This window comes from Bos javanicus, chromosome 14 (assembly GCF_032452875.1).
Source record: "Bos javanicus breed banteng chromosome 14, ARS-OSU_banteng_1.0, whole genome shotgun sequence".
Lineage (NCBI taxonomy): Eukaryota > Metazoa > Chordata > Mammalia > Artiodactyla > Bovidae > Bos > Bos javanicus.
The window spans coordinates 61,957,754-61,982,006 of record NC_083881.1 but is presented as its reverse complement, the minus strand read 5'-3'; the positions used below and the strand labels follow the sequence as shown (position 1 = coordinate 61,982,006).

Here is a 24,253-nt window from a genome sequence, read left to right as displayed (position 1 = left end):
ACATAAACTCAGGCATTGCTAGTATTGACTGTACCCCGGTTTCCCGGCCACCCAGAGGCAGAACTTAAACAGTAACAAACCACATGTTCTCGGCTGGTGCCCACCATGGCTGAGCACCCAGCCTTCTGCCTGGTGTTTCTCAACTTTTTTTCTGGGAGCTTTGCACAAGTGTCTCTAGAAGCTCACAACAGCCCTCTCTGGCTCAGCTGGGAGTCCCACCACTCTGCCCACATCCTGCTCCAGCTCATTCTATGGAGGGTCCTGGTCATGTGGCCCAGAAGTCACCTTCCCCAGGGCTGTTCTATCTTGAGGACTCTGGCATCATTGCCAAGGGTGCCGTGTCCTGGGGCTTCTGCACTGGTTCTGCCTCTTGCAGTTTCCTGGAAGGACACTGCTCCTGGGTCCCTCTGTTTAGTCCTATGGGTACCTTGTCCTGGTTGGCTCTGGGCACCTGTGTTAATGTACTGAAGCCTGGAAAGGGACAGAGCTTTGCTCTGTGTTCTGGAAATTTTGACACACACAAGTCATCCCCTACTTCAGGTCACAGAGGGGAGACTGTGTGATCTTGTCTTCTTCATGATCTGAAAGTCAGCTAGGGTCCCACTGGCCCTGGCAACTCACAGCCTGGACCCCTCTGTGCAAGCCTGAGGCACTCTCCAAGGTCCCCAGAGGAGGCTGGCACTGTTACCTCGGGGCCAAAGCTCCTGGCATCACAGTCAGCTCAGCGTGTGGGTCCCTCACCATCTCACACATGCCATTTTCTGTTTCACACCATCTTGGCCCTGCCATGAACCTCAACTCATTCTTTGATTTTTATTAAAAACAAAAAGACCTGTCATTCATATTAGTGATCAGTGAGATGTGCTAGGCATTACTAAACACTTAGGGGGCAGATAGAGGTTTATATCACGGCAGCATGTGTGTGTGCTAAGTTGCTTCAGTCGTGTCTGACTAGCCGCCAGGCTCCACTGTCCATGGGATTCTCCAGGCAAGAATACTGGAGTGGGTTGCCACGCCCTCCTCCAGGGGATCTTCCCAACGCAGGCATTGAACTTGCATCCCATGAACTCGTCTCCTGCATTTGCAGGTGGATTCTTTACCACTGGCACCACCTGGGAAGCCCTTATCACAGCAGCATAAACTCATAAAGAGATTGGACTTCCCTGTATCTTAAAAATAACCCACTAGCGATTGTACCTGGGTACACAGGCTTTGCAAAACGGTTCAGCAATGTCTAGCCCAGCTGAAACTCGCATATATACCCTGACCCACCAATTCCATCCCACAGGCATGCTATGAATATTCACCGAGACGTGTAGGAGAATAACCCTATGGCCATAGTGCCAACAACAGCCTCAAATGAAAAAATGCCCAGATGTCTGTCTACAAATGTCCAAGAACATAGAAAGCATATGTAGGTTGTGGTGTATTTACACAAGAGAATGCCCTACAGCAGAAAGGAGTGAAATACAAATATCAGGCAACAATGAAACTCACAACTCTTATGTTGACTGGGAGAAGTGAGACACCAAAGAGTAGATGGGTTTTTGTATATTTCCATTTATACAAAACCAGGCAAAATGAGTTCTGGCTGCTTGAGAGCAGGAGGGGTTGTTAAAGCCAGAAGGAGGCATGAACAGGGGGTACTCAGAAGGTTCTGTTTTTCGATGGAGGTGCTGGTGACATGTGGAGTCACTTGGTGACAATTCACCAGTCCCGTTTGTTGGTCTCTAAGGCACAGGACAGAGAAGGCAATGGCACCCCACTCCAGTATTTTTGCCTAGAAAATCCCATGGACGGAGGAGCCTGGTGGGCTGCAGTCCATGGGGTCGCTAGAGTCGGACACGACTGAGCGACTTCACTTTCACTTTTCACTTTCAAGCATTGGAGAAGGAAATGGCAACCCACTCCTGTGTTCTTGCCTGGAGAATCCCAGGGACAGGGGAGCCTGGTGGGCTGCCATCTATGGGGTCGCACAGAGTAGGACACGACTGAAGCAACTTAGCAAGGCACAAGACATGAGCGGTCTTGCCGCCCTGACTCCTGCCCCCTTAGTGTTCACTCTTCTGGGTTTCTCCCTCTCCCCTTCACCTACTCTTTTGGCACAAAGAGATATTTGTCTCTAAGGCAAGTTCCTGCACCAGCCTTTAAGAATATAATTTCCCCCACCTGGAAGGGTTAGGTGGGCTTGGGGAGGGGCCCACAGCCTGGCAGTGCTGCGTGGTGGCTATACCTGGAGCTCCAGGTCATCACCAGTACACCTTTGGCGTCCAGGGCTTGCCAACTGGGCAGCCATAAACAAGTGACTTGGCTGCTCTTTGCCTTAGTCTCCTCTTCTGTGAAAAAGTGACAATGTGTTAGCACAGACCTCAAAGGACTGAGCGACAGGATCTAGTGGACAAACACGTGACCAGCACCTAGACTACCGCCTGGATGTGTAGCCATCGCTGCTGCTCTAAACCCCTCATTTTATAGAGTAGCCAATGAAAAGAGCTCCATTTTGAGTTCTTCTCTTGATGTCATACATCCTGACCAACTACAGACTCCAGTACGGGTCCATGCAGCGGAGGGGCTGGATGTAATAGAGGTTGAGAACAGAATCAGGCCACAGGCACCAGGCTGCACTTGAAGTCTAGGCCTGCCTCCAATCTGAGCTTTATACCCCCTCCTCCTCTAGTTCTTTCTCCAGAAGCAAATGGAGCCCAGCTGGACTCACCATTTCCAGTCCACAGGCTGATCCAGACCCAACTAAATTCCTTGAAGGGGTTCCAAATTAGCTGAAGCCAGGACATTGCTACATAGGTTTTTAAAAAATATCACTTATAACCAATCAACTTCTCTCTTCTTTCTTTATTTTACACCCCCACAAGCACGCACACGCACACATGCTTTATTCACAACTGGGTTTTTAACTTCTGGCTGTCCTGGATCTTTGTTGCTGTTTGTACGGACTCTTCTCCAGTCGCAGCAAGCGGGGACTATACTTCAATTCGGTGCCTGGGCTTCTCATTACCGTAACTTCTCCTGTTGCGGAGCGCAGGCTCTAGAGCACATGGGCTCAGTAGCTGTGGTGCTTGGGCTCGGTTGCCCCGAGGCAGGTGAGATCTTCCTGGACCAGGGATTGAATCCCCGTCCCCTGCATTGACAGGCAGATTTGTAAACACTGGACCACCAGGGAAGTCCTACTATTGTTATTTTTAAATGCTTACATATTCTGTAAACGTCTGTTTTAATTTCTAATAAGGCTCAGTCTTCATAGATAAAACCCACATGACCAAAAGCTCTTTGGAATCCCCACTTTCAGAGTGTAAAGTGGTCCTGAGGCCAAGAAGTTTGAGAGCCACTGAACGAAAGCAGGAAGATGGTACTACATTCCCTCTCTCCCTCCTCTCTTCTGTTCCCCTCCTCCTGGGCCTCCTGTCCCACAGCTTGAAGGGACCCTGGGTGTGGCCTGTCTCTAGCTTTTGCTTTGAGAGCCCTGTGCTGATCTCTTTCTGCTGGGCTTCTGCAGGGACTTGAGAAAGACTTGGGGAATCTGAATGTATCTCAGTTCCCTGGAAAGCTGAGTCAGACAGAATGTGAAGTAAGAAGAGGGCTTCGCATTTCACGTTCTGGGGTTAAGAGCAACACCTGCTGGAGGCTTCCCTGGTGGCTCAGCAGTAAAGAATCCACCTGCTGTGCAGGAGACACAGGAGATGCCGGTTCAATCCCTCAGTGAGGAAGATCCCCTGGAGGAGGAAATGGCAACCCACTCCAATATTCTTGCCTGGAGAATCCCATGGAGAGAGGGGCCTGGCAGGCTGCAGTCCATAGAGTTGCAAAGAATTGGACAGAACTGAAGTGACTTAGCACACATGCACTGCTGGAGGCAGAGAGTCTACCCCCTGGACCAAGAACCCAGGCAGGAAGACTTGGGAGTCTTCAGTGGGAATGTTTTGTTCTGATTCCATCTTCTTTGGTAATAATTGAAAACAAAACTTCTTACTTCACAAAACAAGCCAACCATGCTATGGGAAGGAAAGAATTCTCGGTAAGAAACATTACTTTAGGAGACAGGAGAACACCTGTGGTTGAGGGGAGAGTCAGGACATGATCACTCTGGAGGCCGGTGTGAAGCAGCCCCATCTCTGCAGGAGGGACACGGGGTGGGGTGGGGCCCAGAGCAGAAAAGCACATTACTCCATTTAAACAGCAACATGTGCAGCAAATCAAGCTATAGGTGTGTGGATAATGACAGAAGCAGGCAACCCAGAAGTCCCTGTGTTCAAGTCTAATTCCTCCTTCATCTTTCAGGTGAACATAAAGAGAAAATTTCTTCTCAAGAGTTGTTAGACTTGAAGACAGAGAGAGGAGGCTGGCCACCTGGTTGGAACACTAGTTGTGTCACTTGCTGTGTGAACTCCCCATTCCTCAGTCTCCCTATCTGTAAAATGGGGATAAACAGCCCCACAACTTGAGCACTCTTTACATGTGAAATATTATTCAAGTAAGTCTCTATTAAGAGGTAGGCAGCTATGGTGGTGGTAGGGACATGAAAATTCTCACCCCTCACCCCCGAAGTAATCAGGCCACCATCTGCAGCAGAAGCAAGTCCTTCTGTTTCCAGGAGGACATAGACATACCCTTTCTTGTTTGAATGATTCCAGTGTGGAGTTCAAGGAAGCTTTTTCGTCTCTGTCTTCAAGAACAAGCCAAATTGCAGTTAACAATTTTTGTTTGGTGAATCCATGAGGCTGGAGACGAGCAGGGGGAGAAGGAGCAATTGGAGATTTGAGAGGGTGAGAGAAAGGAGTTATAAAGTATAGTTGTCACAGAGAATCCAGAGTTCATAATATGACTCTACCTTCAAAGCTGGGCATCCCTGGTGGCTCAGTGGTAAAGAATCTGCCTGGCAATGCAGGAGACCCAGGTTCGATCCCTAGGTCATGAAGATCCCCTGGAGAAGGAAATGGCAAAGCACTCCAGTATTTTTGCCTGGAAAATCCCAAGGACAGAGGAGCCTGGTGGGCTGCAGTCCATGGGGTGGCAAGAGTCAGACATGACTTAGCGACTAAACAATACCACCTTCAAGACCAGGGGTTGACATACAGGTTTGCACCCCACTGAGTCTAGCTGCATCACTTAAACTGGACAAATTGGATGGACTACCATGGCCACTTGGTACTTCCACCTCATTTTCAACTTGCATCTCCTGCCCCAGTTTTGGCACTACCAAAGTCCCACATCCCAGACAAACCAGGATGATGATCACAAAGATCCCTGTCCACTCCTTAGATATTAATGAGGGACTTCATTCATGTATGTGCGTGCTAAATCACTTCAGTCGTGTCTGACTCTTTGCAACCCCTTGGATTGTACCCCGCCAGGCTCCTCTGTCCATGGAGTTCTTCAGATAAGAATACTGGAGTAGGCTGCCATTCCCTCCTCCAGGGGACCTTCCCAATCCAGGGATCAAACCCACATCTCTTATGTCTCCTGCATGGCAGGCAGGTTCTTTACCACTAGCATCACCTAGGAAGCCCCCAAATTCTCATGACTCCTTCTCAGTAACGCCTGAATGATGATATTTGCTGGAAAAAAAAAGGAAAACACCTCATGAGATGCTCTTTCAAGATCCTGGTAACCAAAAACATCTACTGTGCTGCAACCCCTTGGACCTGAGTTCACCCTTGTTGGGTGCAGTTTTAAGAGTAACTTACCAACATCCTCCTCCTCCGTATCCCTTCCCTGATTTAGCAGGAAGATATTTGTCAAAGCTCCTTGTGGAGGTGGGGAGGAAGAAAGAGGGAGATAAATGACGTGGACCAATATGGTTGGCCATAGGAGCCCTGATGAGGGAGCACTAGCCCAGTGAGGGAGCACTCCATCACTTATACAAGCCCCTCAGCTCTTCCATCCTTATCTGCCTGGGGTGCTCCAGCAGAGATTCCCTGCTGGGTAGGAAGTGGTCTGGATGACTTAGATCTTCTAAAGCTAAAGTTCTGAGGCTCCAAATGCCAGGAAAGTCTTTCTTGCTCCAGGGATAGTGTCCATGGGTGAGCCTTTGTGGGTGTTTCCAGACACTTTCCCTAGTTTGAGTCATCTGCATTGCCTAGTACCTTCAGGGCCTTCAGGATTGGTGGCTGCCCTGATGCAGCTAGCTCTGAACATAGAGGGAGGAGCTAGACTAGCGCCAGACAGCATGCACTGGCGCAAAGGTAGACCCACACGTTTGGCCTGGAGTGGTCCTCTCAGACAAGTCCAGGGAACAGCCTTGTCATGTCAGTTGTGTTCTTCAGTTACGGGTAACTGAATCTGACTGGATAACTGAAGAGAAGCAGGAATGTGTTGGAAGGATATGGAAGAGTTCAGAGACTCAAAGGAAAGCCAGAGAACCAACTTGAAAACAACAGAACAAGGCCGTAACGAAGGTGTCACGCTGTCCGCGTGAATTAGCTCCAAACATCCGAAGTCTCTCTGTGAAAGATCAAACCCCCAGAGGAAAGTCGGATAGGCCAGCTTTTGTTACATGTCTGCCCCTTTACTGGGCAACATTATTGATGGTACCTAATGGCAGACTTATATGCAGAGTACATCATGAGAAACGCTGGGCTGGGAGAAGCACAAGCTGGTATCAAGATTGTCGGGAGAAATATCAATAACCTCAGATATGCAGATGACACCACCCTTATGGCAGAAAGTGAAGAGGAACTAAAAAACCTCTTGATGAAAGTGACAGAGGAGGTGAAAAAGTTGGCTTAAAGCTCAACATTCAGAAAACTAAGATCATGGCATCTGGTCCTATCACTTCATGGCAAATAGATGGGGAAACAGTGGAAACAGTGGCTGACTTTATTTTTCTGGGCTCCAAAATCACTGCAGATGGTGATTGCAGCCATGAAATTAAAAGCCGCTTACTCCTTGGAAGGAAAGTTATGAGCAACCTAGATAGCATATTCAAAAGCAGAGACATTACTTTGCCGACAAAGGTCCGTCTAGTCAAGGCTATGGTTTTTCCAGTGGTCATGTATGGATGTGAGAGGTGGACTGTGAAGAAAGCTGAGCACCAAAGAATTGATGCTTTTGAACTGTGGTGTTGGAGAAGACTCTTGAGAGTCCCTTGGACTACAAGGAGATCCAACCAGTCCATTCTAAAGGAGATCAGTCCTGGGTGTTCTTTGGAAGGACTGATGCTGAAGCTGAAACTCCAAAACTTTGGCCACATCATGTGAAGAGTTGACTCATTGGAAAAGACTCTGATGCTGGGAGGGATTGGGGGCAGGAGGAGAAGGGGACGACAGGATGAGATGGCTGGATGGCATTACTGACTCGATGGAGATGAGTTTGAGTGAACTCCAGGAGTTGGTGACGGACAGGGAGGCCTGGCATGCTGCATTTCATAGGGTCGCAAAGAGTCAGACACGACTGAGCGACTTAACTGAACTGAACTGAATGGCAGAGGGCAGGGGAAGAGAAGAGAGAGTTATTTTATCAGGAGAGGATGCCATGGATGATGGCTAGGAAAAGTATTCGATGTCCCTTACAGGAAGTTCAGTTCAGTTCAGTCGCTCAGTCATGTCCGACTCTATGCAACCCCATGAATCGCAGCACGCCAGGCCTCCCTGGCCATCACCAACTCCCGGAGTTCACTCAAACTAATGTCCATCGAGTCAGTGATGCCATCCAGCCAACTCATCCTCTATCGTCCCCTTTTCCTCCTGCCCCCAATCCCTCCCAGCATCAGAGTCTTTTCCAATGAGTCAACTCAGGAAGACCCATCGGCAAATCTGCTCAGAGAGATGGCCCTGGAGCCCACCTGGATTATAAAAGAAGAGGCTGGAGGTGGGCTTAGCAATTCAGGTCAAAACCGATAGTGTGGCAGACAGCATTCCATCAGAAATTGTTTCATTAAAAAATTGGTGATATTCTTATCGAAGAAACTAAGAAATGACAAAAGTCTAGGAACAGAATTTTTAAAACCATCTTTAATTCCACTACTGAGATATGACCACACTTAATCCTTGAGGGTGACTTTGAACTTGATGTTTGAACACCAGTAACTGCTGCTGCTGCTGCTGTTAAGTCGCTTCAGTCATGTCCGACTCTGTGCAACCGCATAGACAGCCTCCTACCAGGCTCCCCCGTCCCTGGGATTCTCCAGGCAAGAACATTGGAGTGGGTTGCCATTTCATGAAATGCATGAAAGTGAAAAGTGAAAGTGAATGCATGAAAGTGAAAAGTGAAAATGAAGTCGCTCAGCCATGTCCGACTCCTAGCAACCCCATGGACTGCAGCCTACCAGGCTCCTCCGTCCATGGGATTTCCCAGGCAAGAGTACTGGAGTGGGGTGCCATTGCCTTCTCTGAGTAACTGCTAGAGGAACATTTTTGTGCCATTGGCTTAATAAATGACTTAGCTGTCGCACCTAGTGAAAGAGACAGAGGACACCCCTTTGGGCACATAGTTCTACCAATACTGGGGACCAAGCATCTACTTACCCTCCATCCCATAGAAGGTTCAATCTGGACACCAGCCAAAGTGGCGGAAGCTTCCCCAGACATAGTCCTATACAAGGAAAGCCTCTCATTTCCATTGTACAAACGTCCAAGGAATCTTCTTGTGTTTATGCTGCAGGGAACTGTGACTCTAGATTGTTCCTGTGGGTTTCTGCAGGTTCTAATGAATTCTACATTGCTCTTCTGACATGAATAGATCACATTTCCCTCTGATCTTTAAAGGGGTCACTACCTTTGTTAAGTCACTTGAAATGATGTCAAGAATATGCATCACGATAAAGAGTGCAGTTACTAGGAGGATAGAATCATGGGGGAATCCCAGTTAAAATAAAGCTATAACTATCTTCATAATGTGTCATGTATAATACAGATGTGTGCGTGCTTAAATTCCTGAACCTATATATTTATGAATTTAAAACCGAGAGCTTGCTTGTTTTGACCTTTGCTGACATTTGCTAAGGGATAGAATTTGTGGTGATATAAAAGTTCAAAGTCCATCCCTTGGAACTAGAGAAATCTGAACAGCTCCACAATGAACCCTCAGGAAGAGAACAGGCCACATTCCTATTAACACAATCTACCTTCAGAATTGGATGGAATCACTCTTGAAAGACTTCACCATTTGTCCACAGAGGAGTACTACCCCTCTTTGTTTTTCTAACTCATCCTGTGTGTCTCAGACTCCAGCCTCCCTCATTCTAATATCTTCAGGGAAATTTGCTTTCTTTGCTAAAATGCTTCATCTCTACAGAAAGGGAGTTCATAGGTCAAGACTGAGGTCTACTGGACTTGGTCTAGTGATACACAATGGACTTCGGCAATGGGAATTCTTTCTTCTCGTATTTCTTCTATGAGACTTTCATGAGCTCCTTTAATTCTCTCATTTCTTATCATTGTTCTTCAGGAGTCTGCTTTAGTCCTCTTCATTTTTTCAATCTATTTCTCCTCTTGAGTGATCTAGCCCAGTCAAGATCCTGAATTTTATATCTCTGACCCAGCTTTCTCTCAAGTTCCAGACCCACTTACCCACACGGTACTCCACATTTCTACCTTAAAGTTGTCACCAGCACCTCAAACTCAGCATGTCCTCCAAGCTTACTCTTTTTCCTGTGTTTCATATCTCAGTCAATGGCACCATGACTCAATCAAGCTAGAAACTTACGAGTCATTACACCTCCCTCACTCTGTCCTCATTCTGTTCACTAAATGCTATTTAATTTTACTCATTTGGTGAATCAATTCTAACTTCCTATTCTGTGCCAGACATCATGCTGAGGATCTAATGGTGAGCAAAAATAATTGGTCCCTGACCTCATAGAGCTTACACTCCAGTTGGAGAAACAAACAATGTTACAAAAGACATATGTGGACTGTTCAGCATGTCCTCTGGGGAACAGGGAAGCCCTTGAAGGAAGGACATTTAAGAGAAGAACTAAAGAATGCCTTAGGAGTTAACTAGATCAACTAGTTAGGGTGTTGAACTTCTAAGCAGACAGAACACAGTCCAGAAGGAGGTGGAATGAGAGAGACTTCAAGGAAGCCTTTGTGGCTCATGCAGAACAAGTTGCAGGAGTAATGATAACAGAAGAGACTGGAGAGGTGGGCAGAGGCCCTACTGTTCACCACCTTGTGAGGATGTTGGGCCTTCTCCTACGAGGACAGAGAAGAATCTGAAGACTTTGAGGGGAGGGTAGAGTCGAAGGGTAATAGATTTATGTATGAACATCACTCTGGCTAAAACGTGGAGAGTGGATTAGGTAGGGCCTGAGCGGATGTGGGAAGGTAGAGGAAGACGGCCCATTGGCTTCCTTCCTGCCACTCCTATGGCCATGGTCCCCAGCCCTGAATCTGTCTCCTGCCTTCCCGCAGAAGACATTGCTACTGTTCTCCCCTCATGCTCCACCTTCAGTGTGGCTTACCTTCCAACTTCTCTCAACAGAAAGGAGACCCAGTGAGTCTACACTGCACTCAAAATAAAGTTCAAATGCCCTAACTGGCCAGAAGTCCCTTTAAACCCAGGCCTTGGTCTCCCTCTCCAATGCCACCTCCAACCACCTGTCCTCAAATACCCTATGCCTTGGTCCACTAAAAGGGAATTTGAGAGGCAGAGAGCAGTTTGAGGGGAATGGCCCAGGGGAGCAGAAGTAGCCAAGCCAAGGCTGAGGGCTGAGCCCCAGGTCCAGCATGTTGACCCAGCTGAGAACACAGGAAACTGGCCCAAGTCAGGGTCTCAGGCAACTTCAGGCAGTTGGCTCTGAGTATCAAGGACCAGCACTTGGGAAGCACTTGGGAATAGGGCATCTGGCAGCTTGGATGTAAGACCAGAGGCATAGTTGCCGGGAAGTGGTGATGAGGACAAGACTCTGAGCTTTGAGAGATGGGAGCTTAAGAGCAGGACCCCAGTCACAGGAGAACTGAGGTCCTAGGATAGCCAGGATGCCAGCTGATAAAGAACAGGCAGGACCCAGAGATGGGAGGCTCAGAAGGTCAAGGACAAAGGCTGACTCAAGGTTAGCTTGGTAAGGAGAACCCCTGGGGAGCTCTTAATATTCTACCTATAAAGGAATAGAAGCCAGAATGAATCCTAGAGTATAAGGGGCAAGGCTAGATGTCGAGGCTGGAGCGAGAAGAACCTGAAGGAAGGAGCCAGGCAGCTCCTTCTACCCTGCACACTAAGATCTTCATTGCTGTGGCTAATCCACAGGCCACACACAAGTCAAGAGCAGGACGATTTAGCCCAATAAACCCCAAGGAACTGTGACGACTTGGGGGGCCCATCCCACTTCAAGGTGAATGAAATCAAGGTGAATGAAACCCTTATGTTAATTACGGTGGTTCTGAGAGTAGCTCTGTAACTCTAAGGAGGGCCTCTGGAGACCGTGACTGTGTACAGTTCTCATGGTAACTGAAAGACTATGACATACTTAAGAGGGTGGTGAGGTCATAGAACCCAAGCTTTAAAGTAAGTGAACCATGTGTGTGTCATTTATTTTTAAAAGAAACCTCTGAGAAGAGCTTAGAACAATTTTTTCCCCCCCGAGTGCCATTTCCCAAAGGTACTCACAGAACAATAAGGTGTGACTGTAATGGCTGCACTGAGTTGTCTTTTGGACAGTGTTAGAAGGGACATCAAGAAGGTGGACAGAGAACTAAGGCAGTTGAGATGCATCGACGAGCTCAGCGCACGATGCCTGTGCGACTTATACATGCACCCATATTGCTGCTGCGACCTGCACCCCTACCCCTACTGCCTGTGCTACTCAAAGCGATCACGGTCCTGCGGCCTGTGCGATCTCTACCCGTGTTGCCTGTGTGATGTTAAGCTTTACTGTCTTCGCCCGTCTCTCAGAAGTTTGGAGAGGAAAGCCATTAGAGCCATAGAGGATGAGAAGAGAGAGCTTGCCAAGTAAGACAACATCTTCAGGTTTTTAGAGTTGGTGCATTAGCCTCCTAGGTTGGAATAAGGGAGGAGAGGGTGACAATCGATACTTGAACAAAGATGAACCGGGTTCAAGATAATGACTCTGGTGACACAGAAAAGATTTAAGAAAAGAAGAGTAAAAGGGTCCATAATGGGAACTGTAAGATTCTCAAAAGACAGTGTAATGATGTCGGTTGGCAAGGTTGTTTTCAGCTTATGGCAGGAGCACCAACGTGATAAATAATGTGGCTTCAATGAGGGAAAGAAACAGGGGGTGTCATTAAAAAGCTATTGGGAGCAGCAAACTAAACATTTTTTCTGGTTATGAGTAAAGTGATTTGAGTGTATTTCGGCTTACAGAAATGACTATGGGAGAAGTAATAATAATTGATCAAGTCAAACGTTTGCCAGAGGCTTTAAGAGCAGGGGAGCAAATTGAACAATAGAGGCATTTATTTGGTTTTGTAGGAAATCCTTTCTCCTATTCTCCAACTCTTGATGACTTCAAATTCATCTGGTATTGGGTTTATTGTCTGCCTCCCCCTTCAACTATAGTAAAGATTGTGTAAAGAAATTACAGAACTGAAGCCACAGTGTTCAGAATACAGTTGAAAAGGTTTTAATTGAACTGGATAATTTTAAATTCACTTTACAAGTTTTTTTTGGTTTTCATCACATTTTACTTTTTGCCTGAGAAAACTTTCTTTTTCTGTCTACTTATGCCATTTAGTCTGTAACTATGATAGAAAAAAATAGTTGAAAGCACTGTCACCTGGTTAAACAAATTATGGTACATTCATACATTGGGATAATATGTAGCTGTAAAAAGAACTGATGAAGCATTTTAAGTATTGTCATACTAAGTGAAAAAAGGTACAGAAAAACTACTTAATATGCTACTATTTTTTAAAAGATGGCACAAATAGATGATCTTTTTAATTATATTTGACATAACATTGTATAAAGTTAAGTTGTACAATGTTGCAAATTTCATACATTTATATATTATAATATGATTGCCATTGTAGCAATAATTAGCTATCTCCGTTGTGCTACACAGGGCTTCCCAAGTGGCTCAGTGGTAAAGAATCCTTCTGCCAATGCAGGAAATGAGGATTCAATCCCTGGATTGGGAAGATTCCCCAGAGAAGGAAATAGCAACCCACTCCAGTACTCTTGCCTGGAAAATCCCATGGATGGAGGAGCCTGAAAAGCTGCGGTCCATGGGGTCACTGAGGGTCAGACACGACTGAGCAACTTCACTTTCACTTTCATGCATTGGAGAAGGAAATGGCAACCCACTCCAGTGTTCTTGCCTGGAGAATCCCAGGGATGGGGGAGCCTGGTGGGCTGCCGTCTATGGGGTCACACAGAGTCGGACGCGACTGAAGTCTAAACAACAACAACAACAACAAACTGTGTTATATAATTATTGCTTTTTAGTGATTGGATTGATTAAGTCCTAGCCTCTTATCCAGTTTGATGATTATAATACAATGTTTCTTTTGTCTACATTTACTATACTGTGATTAGATCTCTAGGACTTACTACTCATTGCCAGTTTGTATCCTTAAACAATGTCCTTCTTATCCCAGTGATAAGATTAATAGATTAGATGATAGATTAGACAGAGAGACAGATATATTAATAGATGAATAGATAGGAAGAAAGAAAAAGGAGGGAAGAAAACAAGGAAGGAAGGGGAGAGAGGAGAGGGAGAGAGAGGAAGAAAGAAAAGAAAAAGAAAGATGACGATGGATGGATGGATGAAGACAGAAAGAGAGAGAATGAAGCCCTTGACAACAAAGGACAGTGATGATTCCCTGGAAAGGGCAATAGAACAATTATTGTCTAGGTCATTGGTCACCAAAGGTCAGTAATGAACTTCCTTCAATAGTCTGAGATGGGACCATTGTCAAATAAACTCATCTATACTCAATCTGAACCAATTTTTACCCCATCAAGTATCAAGTTACATAAATTTCATGTAAGGGTCATTTTTAAAAAATATCTGGTCTAAATGAAGGGCTACTTGCGAGTAGCCTGTGTCTACTTCCCTATGCCTCTGACTATTCAAATCCCTTGCTCGAAGTCTGCTCAGTCTCTGTCTCCAGGCTGTCTTACTCTCCGGGCTCTCCAGGTGAGTTCTTCACCAGCTGGGCACCCTCCGCCTACTCTGGGAGTCTCTACTTAATGATCTGCAGTAGACACGATTTCAAGCTTAAATCTAAGCAGTGTGGTTTATTTATACAAGAGGTAACGCTTATTATGGTTTGTGATACTTTCCCTGATGATGTCTGGATTTTTCGCTAATTTTTTTCTGTTGCCTGAAGCAGGACATGAAGCTGCTGAGGTCTTCTGGGATCTCTGAACTGATAATCCTGAGTTCATTTCAGAAATGACCTCAGGTCTGCCCTCTTCCCAGCTACTTTTCTTCCTATTCAGACCACCTTGGGAAACTCCTATGCTCTAACAGCTTGACATTTCACTGTCCTGAAAAGCTTAGAGTTACCTGCAAACCTAAATATTCAATTTCTGAATATGAATGAAAATGTTAAAGCCTGGTCCAGCTCTAGTCCCAGAGGACTCCCATTATCATTTTTTTCAGTGAAATGCCTCCTTTCTTATCTCTCAGCTCCCAACCCATGACTGAATGGATTGAGAAATATCATGTTGATTCGATTTAAAACAATCTTTGGTGTGAAACCTTCCCAAGGCTTTTAGAATTTAGAAAACATATGCACGTGACCTTTTACCCCTTAAAGCAAAAGCCAGCAGTTTGATTAGGTATGACATGTCCTCTTAGATGCCAGGACATGTTATCCAGAAGCTTCTTTGCCCAGTGGAGAAGATTCCTTGGTCTATAGTTGCCATGGCCCCACTGGAATTGTTTTTCTGTGTGAGAGTCTATGTGCTCTGTCTCTGGGTGTTCCGTTAATAATAGGCAAGAAGTTTTGGCAGACCATGTAATTTCCCCTAAAAGTCATTTGAGCCTTCCTGAGTGTGTATTTAATTGGTGTGTATTTGATTGTGTGTGTGTGTATTTTTAGTCTGGGTACAGAAGGTCCAAATTCTTTCCATTGTTTACTGAGCAGCTACTTCTAAAGACACCTTGACAGTATCTTCAATAGTGGAGACCCAAGTAAGTACTTCCATTTCATTAGCTTCTTTGAAATTCTTTTCTTCTCCCCAGATTACTTTCGTACTCTAAGCACTAGCCTTTTCCCTGACTCTTCCTTCCTTCCTCTCTTGAACTGAGAGAGACTGAAGTTACTGAGTTTGATTTCTCTTGTAGGAAACCATGTGACCAGCCTGATGTAAGTTTGCACTCGATTCACCCCTGCATTTCATGGGCTTCCTGTCCTCTGTACGCAAATGGTAGAAACAAAGCCAGCCCCTCCTCAATCCTGCCCTTAGAAGTGAAGTTGCTCAGTCGTGTGTGACTCTTTGCAATCCCATGGACTGTAGTTTACCAGGCTCCTCCTTCCATGGAATTTTCCAGGCAAGAGTACTGAAATGGAGTGCCATTTCCTTCTCCAGGGGGGTCTTCCCAACCTGGGAATCGAACCCAGGTCTTCCACATTCCAGGCAGACGCTTTACCCTCTGGGTAAGAGCCATCCTGCCCTTAGGGTTCATTATCTAACTATAGCTCATATTGGAGTGGCTCCAACACTTGGGTCTAGTGTTCGTGGGCAAATGAACCTTGATCTGCAGCTGCACTTAGGAATGCCCTAGGCTCAATGCTGGGCCCTTTGCAGGTACCTGGAAATTCATCCTGAGACTGCTTCCGTCCAGTCATCCAAGTATCCTTGGTTGACCTGCAGCTCAAGAAGTTCCCTTAAAAAAACCCCCACCTCAGAGGCATCATCTTCTGAGAACTTTGAAACCAGCCTTCTCATTTCCTTTTACCCCTCACACTCTGAGTATGAAGTTCCCCCTGCATCACCCTCATTGGGGGAGGCTGATGACTGTCAGCCCCCAGAGTGCATTCTTTGTGGTTTAGCAGTGCCTCCCTAGGTTTTAAGCCCTCAGGCAAATCATTCCACTCCCCTCAACCCACCTCATTCTTTGACCCAAAGATCAGGGCATAGTCACACTGTGGGAAGCCAGCAGAGAGGAACCCAGGAACTCTGCGGCTTTACCTTACGGCAGGTTGACTCTCCCACAGAGAGGAGAGCTTGCTGTTTCCCTCTGTGACCTTGCAGAGCTGGAAGCAAGCTGGGCCCCTTGTCCCCTCTCACCGCAATCTCTTTGTACCCATAGGTCTCAGGGCCCAGGCACCCAGGGCAGCAGGAGTAGGAGTTGCTGCTCCTGCAGGCCAAGTGCATATCCATTATTTAGCCTTAGTGTTTAATGACACAGGACTTGGGGCTTGGCCACTTAAAGCCTCATATTTCGGGGAAGTCTGTGTAAGGCAGAGCCTGATAAAGAGACTTACCTTTATCGAGTGAAAACCAAGTGCCTAGCACATCATCTTCATTTAATCCTTGCAACATCTTGGCCAATTTAGAGATTATGAAACAGAGTCAGGGCAACGTTCTTGATCCTCAGGATATGGGAGAGCCGGGACTTGAGACCAGGTTTGCCTGAGTTCTGGAATCGATGTGCTTAAATTGCCTGGTCAGCAGTGGTCAGAGTGATCTGCTGTCTGAACCCAGCAGCCAGCATCACCTGGAACTTGTTAGAAATGCAAATTCTTGGTTCCCTCCTCAGACCAGCTGAATCAGAAACTCCGGGGGTGGGGCCCAGGCACCTGTGTTTGAACAGTGCCACAGGTGTTCGGATGCACCTGTGTGGTGCCACCCTGCTCCTGCTGAGAGTCATACTTCTCCAGTATCGTCCAAAATCAGGAGAGAGACAAGGCAAGGAGACAGGAAGAGGGAAAAGAAGGAAGAGGGAAAAGAAGGAAGAGGGAAAGATGTGTTGGAAAGGAACAAGCAAGCTTAACGGGTTACTCGCAGGGGTCTAAGGAGAAAAAGTAACTAGAGGAAGGACAGCCATCCTGTGGTTCAGTGTAGAGACCGGCGTTCTCGTCATCCTCTTCACCTTATTCATCACTCGGCAGAAAACCGATTCATCTCTTTGTGAAGATGGCTGGCGGTATCACTCCCCTTTGCTCTGGGCAGAATCACATTCAGGAGCGTGGTCATACCTTCAGGTGAAATCCAGTTTCAGTCGGGAGGGGAGGTGACACCCCAGAGTGGCAGGCAAACAGCGCTGCCCACTCGCTCTTCCCCAATTTTCCTAAGAGGCTTCTGCCATCCACTGAAGAGGCTGACTTGCCTCTGTTGACCATGACTAACCTCTATCCTCATGATCACAGTAAAGCAGAACATCTCTCAGAACCTCACAGAGCCAGGGAAAATCTTATGTAGGGTGATGGTACATTGCCAGGCAGGAGTCAGGTTGCAAGTTCGGAGCTCAATCTAATGGGTAAAATGAGGCTTCTGCAATTTCTCCTAAACCCACACATCCCCATAGGTTGCACCTGACCTAGGAGCAAAAGGAAGAAGAAACCTGATCCAGCCAAGACTTCTGGGGCAATTTCCTGAAGATCCATATTTGTGAGACCCCCATGCATCTGCTTCAGTTGAGAGGGGGCCAGAGTGACCCCCTCTGGAATAGGAAGGAATAGTCGAAGAGGGGGAACTCAAAGGAAAACCCAAAACAAACATGAATTCATACCCCAAGATTCAGATTGTTGAGAGGAGGAGATGGATCTGGAAGCCGGCCTTGGCTTGTAGATTGGACTCCCAGATCCATCTCCTGTAGAAGACAAAGAGGGCTTTTGTGGTCTGTTAAAAAAGAAAATCAGCCCTGGGATTTCTTTGGAAGGAATGATGCTAAAGCTAAAACTCCAGTACTTTGGCCACCTCATGCGAAGAGTTGACTCATTGGAAAAGACTGGGAGGGATAGGGGGCAGGAGGAGAAGGGGATGACAGAGGATGAGATGGCTGGATGGCATCATTGACTGGATGTGAGTCTGAGTGAACTCCGGGAGCTGGTGATGGATAGGGAGGTCTGGCGTGCTGCGATTCATGGGGTCGCAAAGCGTCTGATACGACTGAGCGACTGAACTGAACTGAAAAAAGAAAAAATAGTCCATCTCTTTGTTTATCTGGACTTTGGGTTTTCTGGGCTTACCAGGTGGCACTAGTGATAAAGAACCTGTCTGCCAATTTAGGAGACATGAGATTCAGGTTTGATCCCTGGGTTAGGAAGATCCCCTGGAGAAGGGAACGGCTACCCACTCCAGTGTTATTGCCTGGAGAATCCCATGGACAGAGGAGCCAGGCCGGCTACAGTCCACGGGGTCACAGAGTCGGCCATGACTAAAGCGACTGAGCACAGCACATTTTGTGTTTTCTACAGTGAGCTTGTAATAACTTATGTAACAAAAAGCAGTAAGTGTATAAACTATTCAGTATAAAAAGTCAGAATAAAAAATATATCTGAGATTAATCACCCAATCAGAGTCCAGACTCCTCAAACCAGAAGAGGTTCTAGAAAGCACACATGCCAAGACCTCCCTTTGGAGGCCAAAGATGCAAGATTTGCCAGGAGTGGCTCTTAGAATACAGATTTTTTTTTAATGGTAAGGGAGTAAAAAGAAGAGCATTTCAGAGCATTAGGTTATCTTTGGAAGGCTTAGGCAATTAGAAAGAAATTGGTCCCTGAGGAGACCCAGAGCAGGCAGGGCTGATGCCAGGCCTCCAAGACTGAGTGTCTGGGTCCTCATGCTGAGAGCTCAGTCTAAGTGATGGTTAAAATCATGACTTTGGCATTAAACAGGCCTGGATTTGAATCCTGGCTCTGCACTCACCACCTTCAGCATCTCCCCATCTACAAAACAGGGACAATTCCACCTGCGTGACAGGGTTCTCATGCAGGTCAAATGAAACAATGCCTCCAGTGGCTTAGTACTTTCCATGGCACATTGTGGGACTCACACACAAGACAAAAGCCTAACATGCTAACCATGCTCGGAGCACCAGTATAGATCCTTTTCATTCAGTAACTAATTTGTCTCATGAAATCCCTAGAAATAGGTTACTGGTATTGTCCCAGTTTTACAGATGAGGAAACTGAGGCAGAGAGGTTAAGAAGCCTGCCCAGGGTTCCATAACTAATAAGACAAGGAGTTGAGATTTAAATGCAAGAGAAAGTGCTGATCATTTTGTAATGGAAAAAAGTATCAAATCACTATGCTGTGCACCAGGAATGTTGTAGGTCAATTATACTTTAGAAAAACCCAACCAACAAACCAACCACACAGACAGAAAAAGAGATCAGATTTGTGGCTACTAGAGGGGTGAGGAAGGGGGAGGATTGGATAAAGGTGGTCGAAAGGTACAAACTTCCAGTTATAAGGTAAATAAGTACTGCTGCTGCTGCTGCTAAGTCGCTTCAGTCGTGTCCGACTCTGTGCGACCCCCGAGATGGCAGCCCACCAGGCTCCCCCGTCCCTGGGATTCTCCAAGCAAGAACACTGTAGAATTGCCGTTTCCTTCTCCAACGCATGCAAGTGAAAAGTGAAAGTGAAGTCGCTCAGTCACGTCCAACTCCTAGCAGCCCCATGGACTGCAGCCTACCAGGCTCCTCCGTCCATGGGATTTTCCAGGCAAGAGTACTGGAGTGGGGTGCCATTGCCTTCTCCAAAATAAGTACTGCTGCTGCTGCTGCTGCTAAGTCGCTTCAGTCGTGTCCGACTCTGTGCGACCTCAGAGATGGCAGCCCACCAGGCTCCACCATTCCTGGGATTCCCCAGGCAAGAACACTGGAGTGGGTTGCCATTTCCTTCTCTAATGCATGAAAGTGAAAAGTGAAAGTGAAGCCACTCAGTCTTATCTGACTCTGTGCGACCCCATAGACGGCAGCCCACCAGGCTCCCCCATCCCTGGGATTCTCCAGGCAAGAACACTGGGATGGGTTGCCATTTCCTTCTCCAATGTATGAAAGTGAAGTCGCTCAGTCGTGTCTGACTCTTACTAGGTATGTAATATACAATATGATTAACAGTGCTGTAGGTTGTATATGAAAGTTAAGAGACTAAATCCTAGGTGTTCTCATCACAAGGAAAAAGATCTTTCTGTTTAATTTGGTATCTATATGAAGTGATAGATAATCACTAAACTTACTGAGATAATAATTTCACGATGTATGTTAAGTCAAATCATTATGCTGTACACCTTAAATTTACAACGCTGTATGTCAATTATCTCTCAATAAAACTGGAAAGAAAAAGAAAAAAATTTTAAAAATAAACAGTAAAAATAAAAAACTTCCAGAGAGATCTGGAAGACCAAACACTCACCAATAGTTAACAGGGGTTTACCTTGGAGTGGAGGGTGTGGTTCCCATGGGCCAACTCTCATTTTTCACTTCACACCCTTCTGTAAAGTTTGACTCCCCACAGTGACTAGTGTTTGCTTCTGCTGGTTTGGTTTTTTTTTTTTTTTCAATAGAGGTTAAAATGTTGCTTGTCAAGTTGTGTCTGAGTCCATCTGAGCTTCTCCCTCCTACCCTTTCCTTTTCCTAAACTCCAGACTGAGAAGAACAACAAATAGAATTCTGGCCTCCTCTTGCTGTAGCAGTAACATTTTAGGATCGGTGAACGTGTGCGGCTTTGAACCGGATCAAGTCAAGGTTAGAGTGAAGGACGGAAAGGTGTGTGTGTCGGCCGAGCGCGAGAACAGATACGACTGCCTGGGGTCGAAAAAATACAGCTACATGAACATCTGCAAAGAGTTCAGCTTGCCCCCATGCGTGGACGAGAAGGACGTGACCTACTCCTACGGGCTCGGCAGTTGCGTCAAGATCGAGTCTCCCTGCTACCCTTGCGCGTCTCCCTGTAACCCCTGTAACCCCTGTAACCCCTGCAGCCCCTGTAGCCCCTGTAACCCCTGTAACCCCTGCAGCCCCTGTAGCCCCTGCAGCCCCTGTAACCCCTGTGACCCCTGTAACCCCTGCTATCCTTGTGGGAGCCGGTTTTCCTGTAGGAAGATGATCTTGTAAAGTGTAGGAACCTAGGACTTAGTAGAAGTCATGTATCCAGCCAGGCAGCTCTTCCAGTGTTTCTCTCCCCCTTCCCATGGCCCATGTTATTCAAGGACATAGGAAACTGAATACATAACTGCAACCCACTGGCATGTGCAAGTCTTTTGGTTCAACCCCCGCCCCGAGCCCCACCTGGTTAGTGGGCACTGGAAGGATGAGGGGTGGGCAGGGAAGGTGAATGGTGAAGTCTGCCCTCCCGGGTGCTACTTCACACCCCACTAATGCCAAAGCCCGGGAAAAGATATTTTGTGGGTGGGCATCCTCACATGTTGCTTTTCCAAATGAGTCAGTGACATGACCTAGTCCAGAAATTAAACAGTCAAAGCAGAAAACGAGACTAGTTAGGGTTGAAGACAAGCACTTTTTCAAAGCTGCTATGGTAGGGAGCATTGGAGAGAAAGTGACTCTCCAAGGGACACGTGGTTGGGTTTTGACTGGGGGTAACGAACAGAGTACAAATGTATGGGGGGAGCAAGCCCACTGACAGAGGGTAGGGTGGCCATACAGCTGCTGTTTCTCAACATTCCTGTGATTTGGGGGAAGGGCCAGCTGTGGCTCAGGGTGGTTTGCAAACTTCTCAGGATTTATTTCAACTATGCTTTCCTCAGTCCCTAAAACTACTTCAAGGCACAAAAGTTCAGTCCAGCGTTCATGAGTGGAAAGTACAGCTTTCACAAAGTGATAGCATAGTTCACCTGAACTTGGATCCTCACGGACACGGCCCATGAGTCACTAAACCACCAAGACAGAAATAAGTGTAAAGAAGAGGGAGATGATGGGGCGGGATCAGAATGAGGACGTGGGCTGATTTCACGTCTGACTTTTACAAGGAACATAAAGCCTACACGTTTGCAGAGTAAGTCTCTTTACTAGTCTCAGCTGCACGTGGGTTAAAGCCTTGGCTGCACATGGGAATCACTTGGGAAACTTTAAAAACATGGATGCCAAACCATAAAGAGAAAAAAGACAAACCACACACACACAATGCACACAAGAAAAAAAAATTTAAATGTTTTTAAAAAGGAAAAAAAATACATTGAGATTTTTAAGTCTTCCCAGGTAAGACTTTGAATCACACAGGTAATGCTGAGAAACCCTGGATGGGATCTTAAAGCTCTCCCATCCCTGTTTCTTTAAAAGTTTCCTTCAAGTTTAAAGAATATTGACGGTGATAGAAAACATAGTTTGCTTTTAGTTGAGGGAAATAATGGCCCACTAATACAGGTGGTAGATATAAAATGTTGAACATTTCAAAAATTTATTACCTAGCAACTAGGTATAAATGAATGTTTGTATGTACCAAATGGTAGAGTTACCTTTATAAGTGTCTTGCCACACTTTGATTACATGTTCATAAATATTCTAGTTTCTAAGTAACACATTTTTAAAATAGATTTTGAAAAAATTTCATGCTGTTGGGTCAATGGAATCCAGCTGGGGTCTTGAATAAGTGGGAATCCCTGTCCTCTGGAAGGTGCCATTCCAGGGCATGCCTGGTGACAGTTCATGCTTGTATTCACCTACCCACCTGCTCACCCTCTTGTTGGTCCAGATTCATTCATTTACTAACCTGCCAAGCCAGACTTATCCATTTAAATACCAGATGCTGTGTTCTATACCCTCTTCACCAATGCCTCAAATTCAAGAAGGTGCTTGGAGAGATTGGGAGAGGAGGGAGTTCTGAAGAAACTGAATTTACAAGGACTAGGAGAGGCCGGAGGGGCATGCTGGATGCACCTTGGGCATTTCTGAAAAATGCATTGATGATATCACTGCCTCACAGGATCCCTCAGGGAAGCCAGAGGCCACCCCTCAGCTGGAAGCCTGGCCTGTGGTGGTGGGTTAGTTGCCTGAATCTGCTCATCATCCTCACAGGGAAAACTGACATAAAGGCAAGGGTTTCTCTATTGAGTACCTGTAATGATAGTGCCAGGAGCGGTTGTCAATGAGAAGTACCTTTCTAGGAGCTTTGTTCAGTCAAGGCAAGACTAACACCATGATTTAATTGTCAAGGGCTTCAGGTGTGCTTCAGACAAGTCAGTAACAGCAAGGGTCCTGGAGCCAGGATGCCAGACAGGGCATTTGAAAGCCAGCATTCACTGTTCTATAGACAACTGGTCCCACCACTTAGAATTCCTTCCAGCAGGTCATCTTTCTCTCTGCAGTATAGAGAGTGCCCCAGGGATGTGGGCATAACCCTGTGTGGCTGGACTAACTTCTGCTCTTGGTGGAATAGGGACCACCAAGCATCAGAACATCTGAAAGTTCAATCTGGAAGGTTCAGGGTGGGAGGGTGCAGAAATACTCCTTTTTTTCTTCTAAAACTTCAGTTTTCACTGAATTTTCATATACTAAGAAAAACGTTCAAAAAAAAAAAAAAAACAACCAGAGAAGAGTTTTACTTTGTGATTTTTTAAAAATAAAACAATCAAAAAATAAATAAAACAATCATTTTTCTAACATTCATGAATTTGCAGGTCAGAAATTTAGGAAGGGCGTGGTGGGATGCCTTGTCTTTGCTCCATTTGGGAAAACTCAGGTGACTGGAGTCTTCTAGAGGCTTCTTCATTCACCATCTAGCACCAGGCTGGGATGATTCCAGGGCTGGGCTGGGATTTCAGATGAAAAATCTTACAATGGTATACAAAGTGTCACAGTTTGTTATACACATAAATAACAGCTTTTATTGAAGACAATACAACAACATCAATGATGATATTCGGCATCAAAAATGTTTCCACTAATGGAAATGTAAATTGATACAGCCACTATGGAAGATGGTATGGAGATTCCATAAAAAACTAGGAATAAAACCACCATATGACCCAGCAATCCCACTCCTAGGTATACCCTGAGGAAACCAAAATCTAAAAAGACACATGTATCCCATTGTTCACTGCAGCACTATTTACAACAGCTGGAACATGGAAGCAACCTAGATGTCCATTGACAGATGAAAGGATAAAGTTGTGGTACATATATGCAATGGAACATTATTCAGCCATAAAAAGGAACACCTTTGAGTCAGTTCTAATGAGGTGGATGAACCTAGAACCTATTATACAGAGTGAAATAAGTCAGAAAGGGAAAGATAAATACTGTACTCTAACGCATATATTGGAGAAGGCAATGGCACCCCACTCCAGTACTCTTGCCTGGAACATCCCATGGATGGAGGAGCCTGGTAGGCTGCAGTCCATGGGGTCGCTAAGAGTCGGACACGACTGAGCGACTTCACTTTCACTTTTCACTTTCATGCATTAGAGAGGGAAATGGCA

The 24,253-nt window shown here is 46.1% G+C and overlaps 1 protein-coding gene and 1 long non-coding RNA gene across 3 annotated transcripts; one reads left to right on the top strand and one right to left on the bottom strand.

Moving 5' to 3' along the window:
* Positions 1 to 2,830: 2,830 nt before the first annotated feature.
* On the bottom strand, positions 2,831 to 16,553 carry LOC133260656 (uncharacterized). 2 transcript variants are annotated; one of them, XR_009740913.1, is made up of 3 exons: positions 16,356 to 16,553; positions 4,623 to 4,733; positions 2,831 to 4,007 (listed from the first exon to the last, which is right to left on the bottom strand). It is a non-coding gene; the product is annotated as an uncharacterized LOC133260656 (long non-coding RNA). The 2 variants fall into 2 exon arrangements; XR_009740912.1 differs by having other exon boundaries at positions 2,831 to 4,733.
* On the top strand, positions 11,441 to 21,061 carry ODF1 (outer dense fiber of sperm tails 1). The gene is made up of 2 exons (XM_061439241.1): positions 11,441 to 11,901; positions 20,465 to 21,061. The coding sequence occupies exons 1-2, from the start codon at positions 11,582 to 11,584 to the stop codon at positions 20,931 to 20,933; spliced, it is 789 nt and encodes a 262-aa protein (XP_061295225.1). The 5' UTR covers positions 11,441 to 11,581; the 3' UTR covers positions 20,934 to 21,061.
* The last annotated feature ends 3,192 nt before the right edge of the window (positions 21,062 to 24,253 follow it).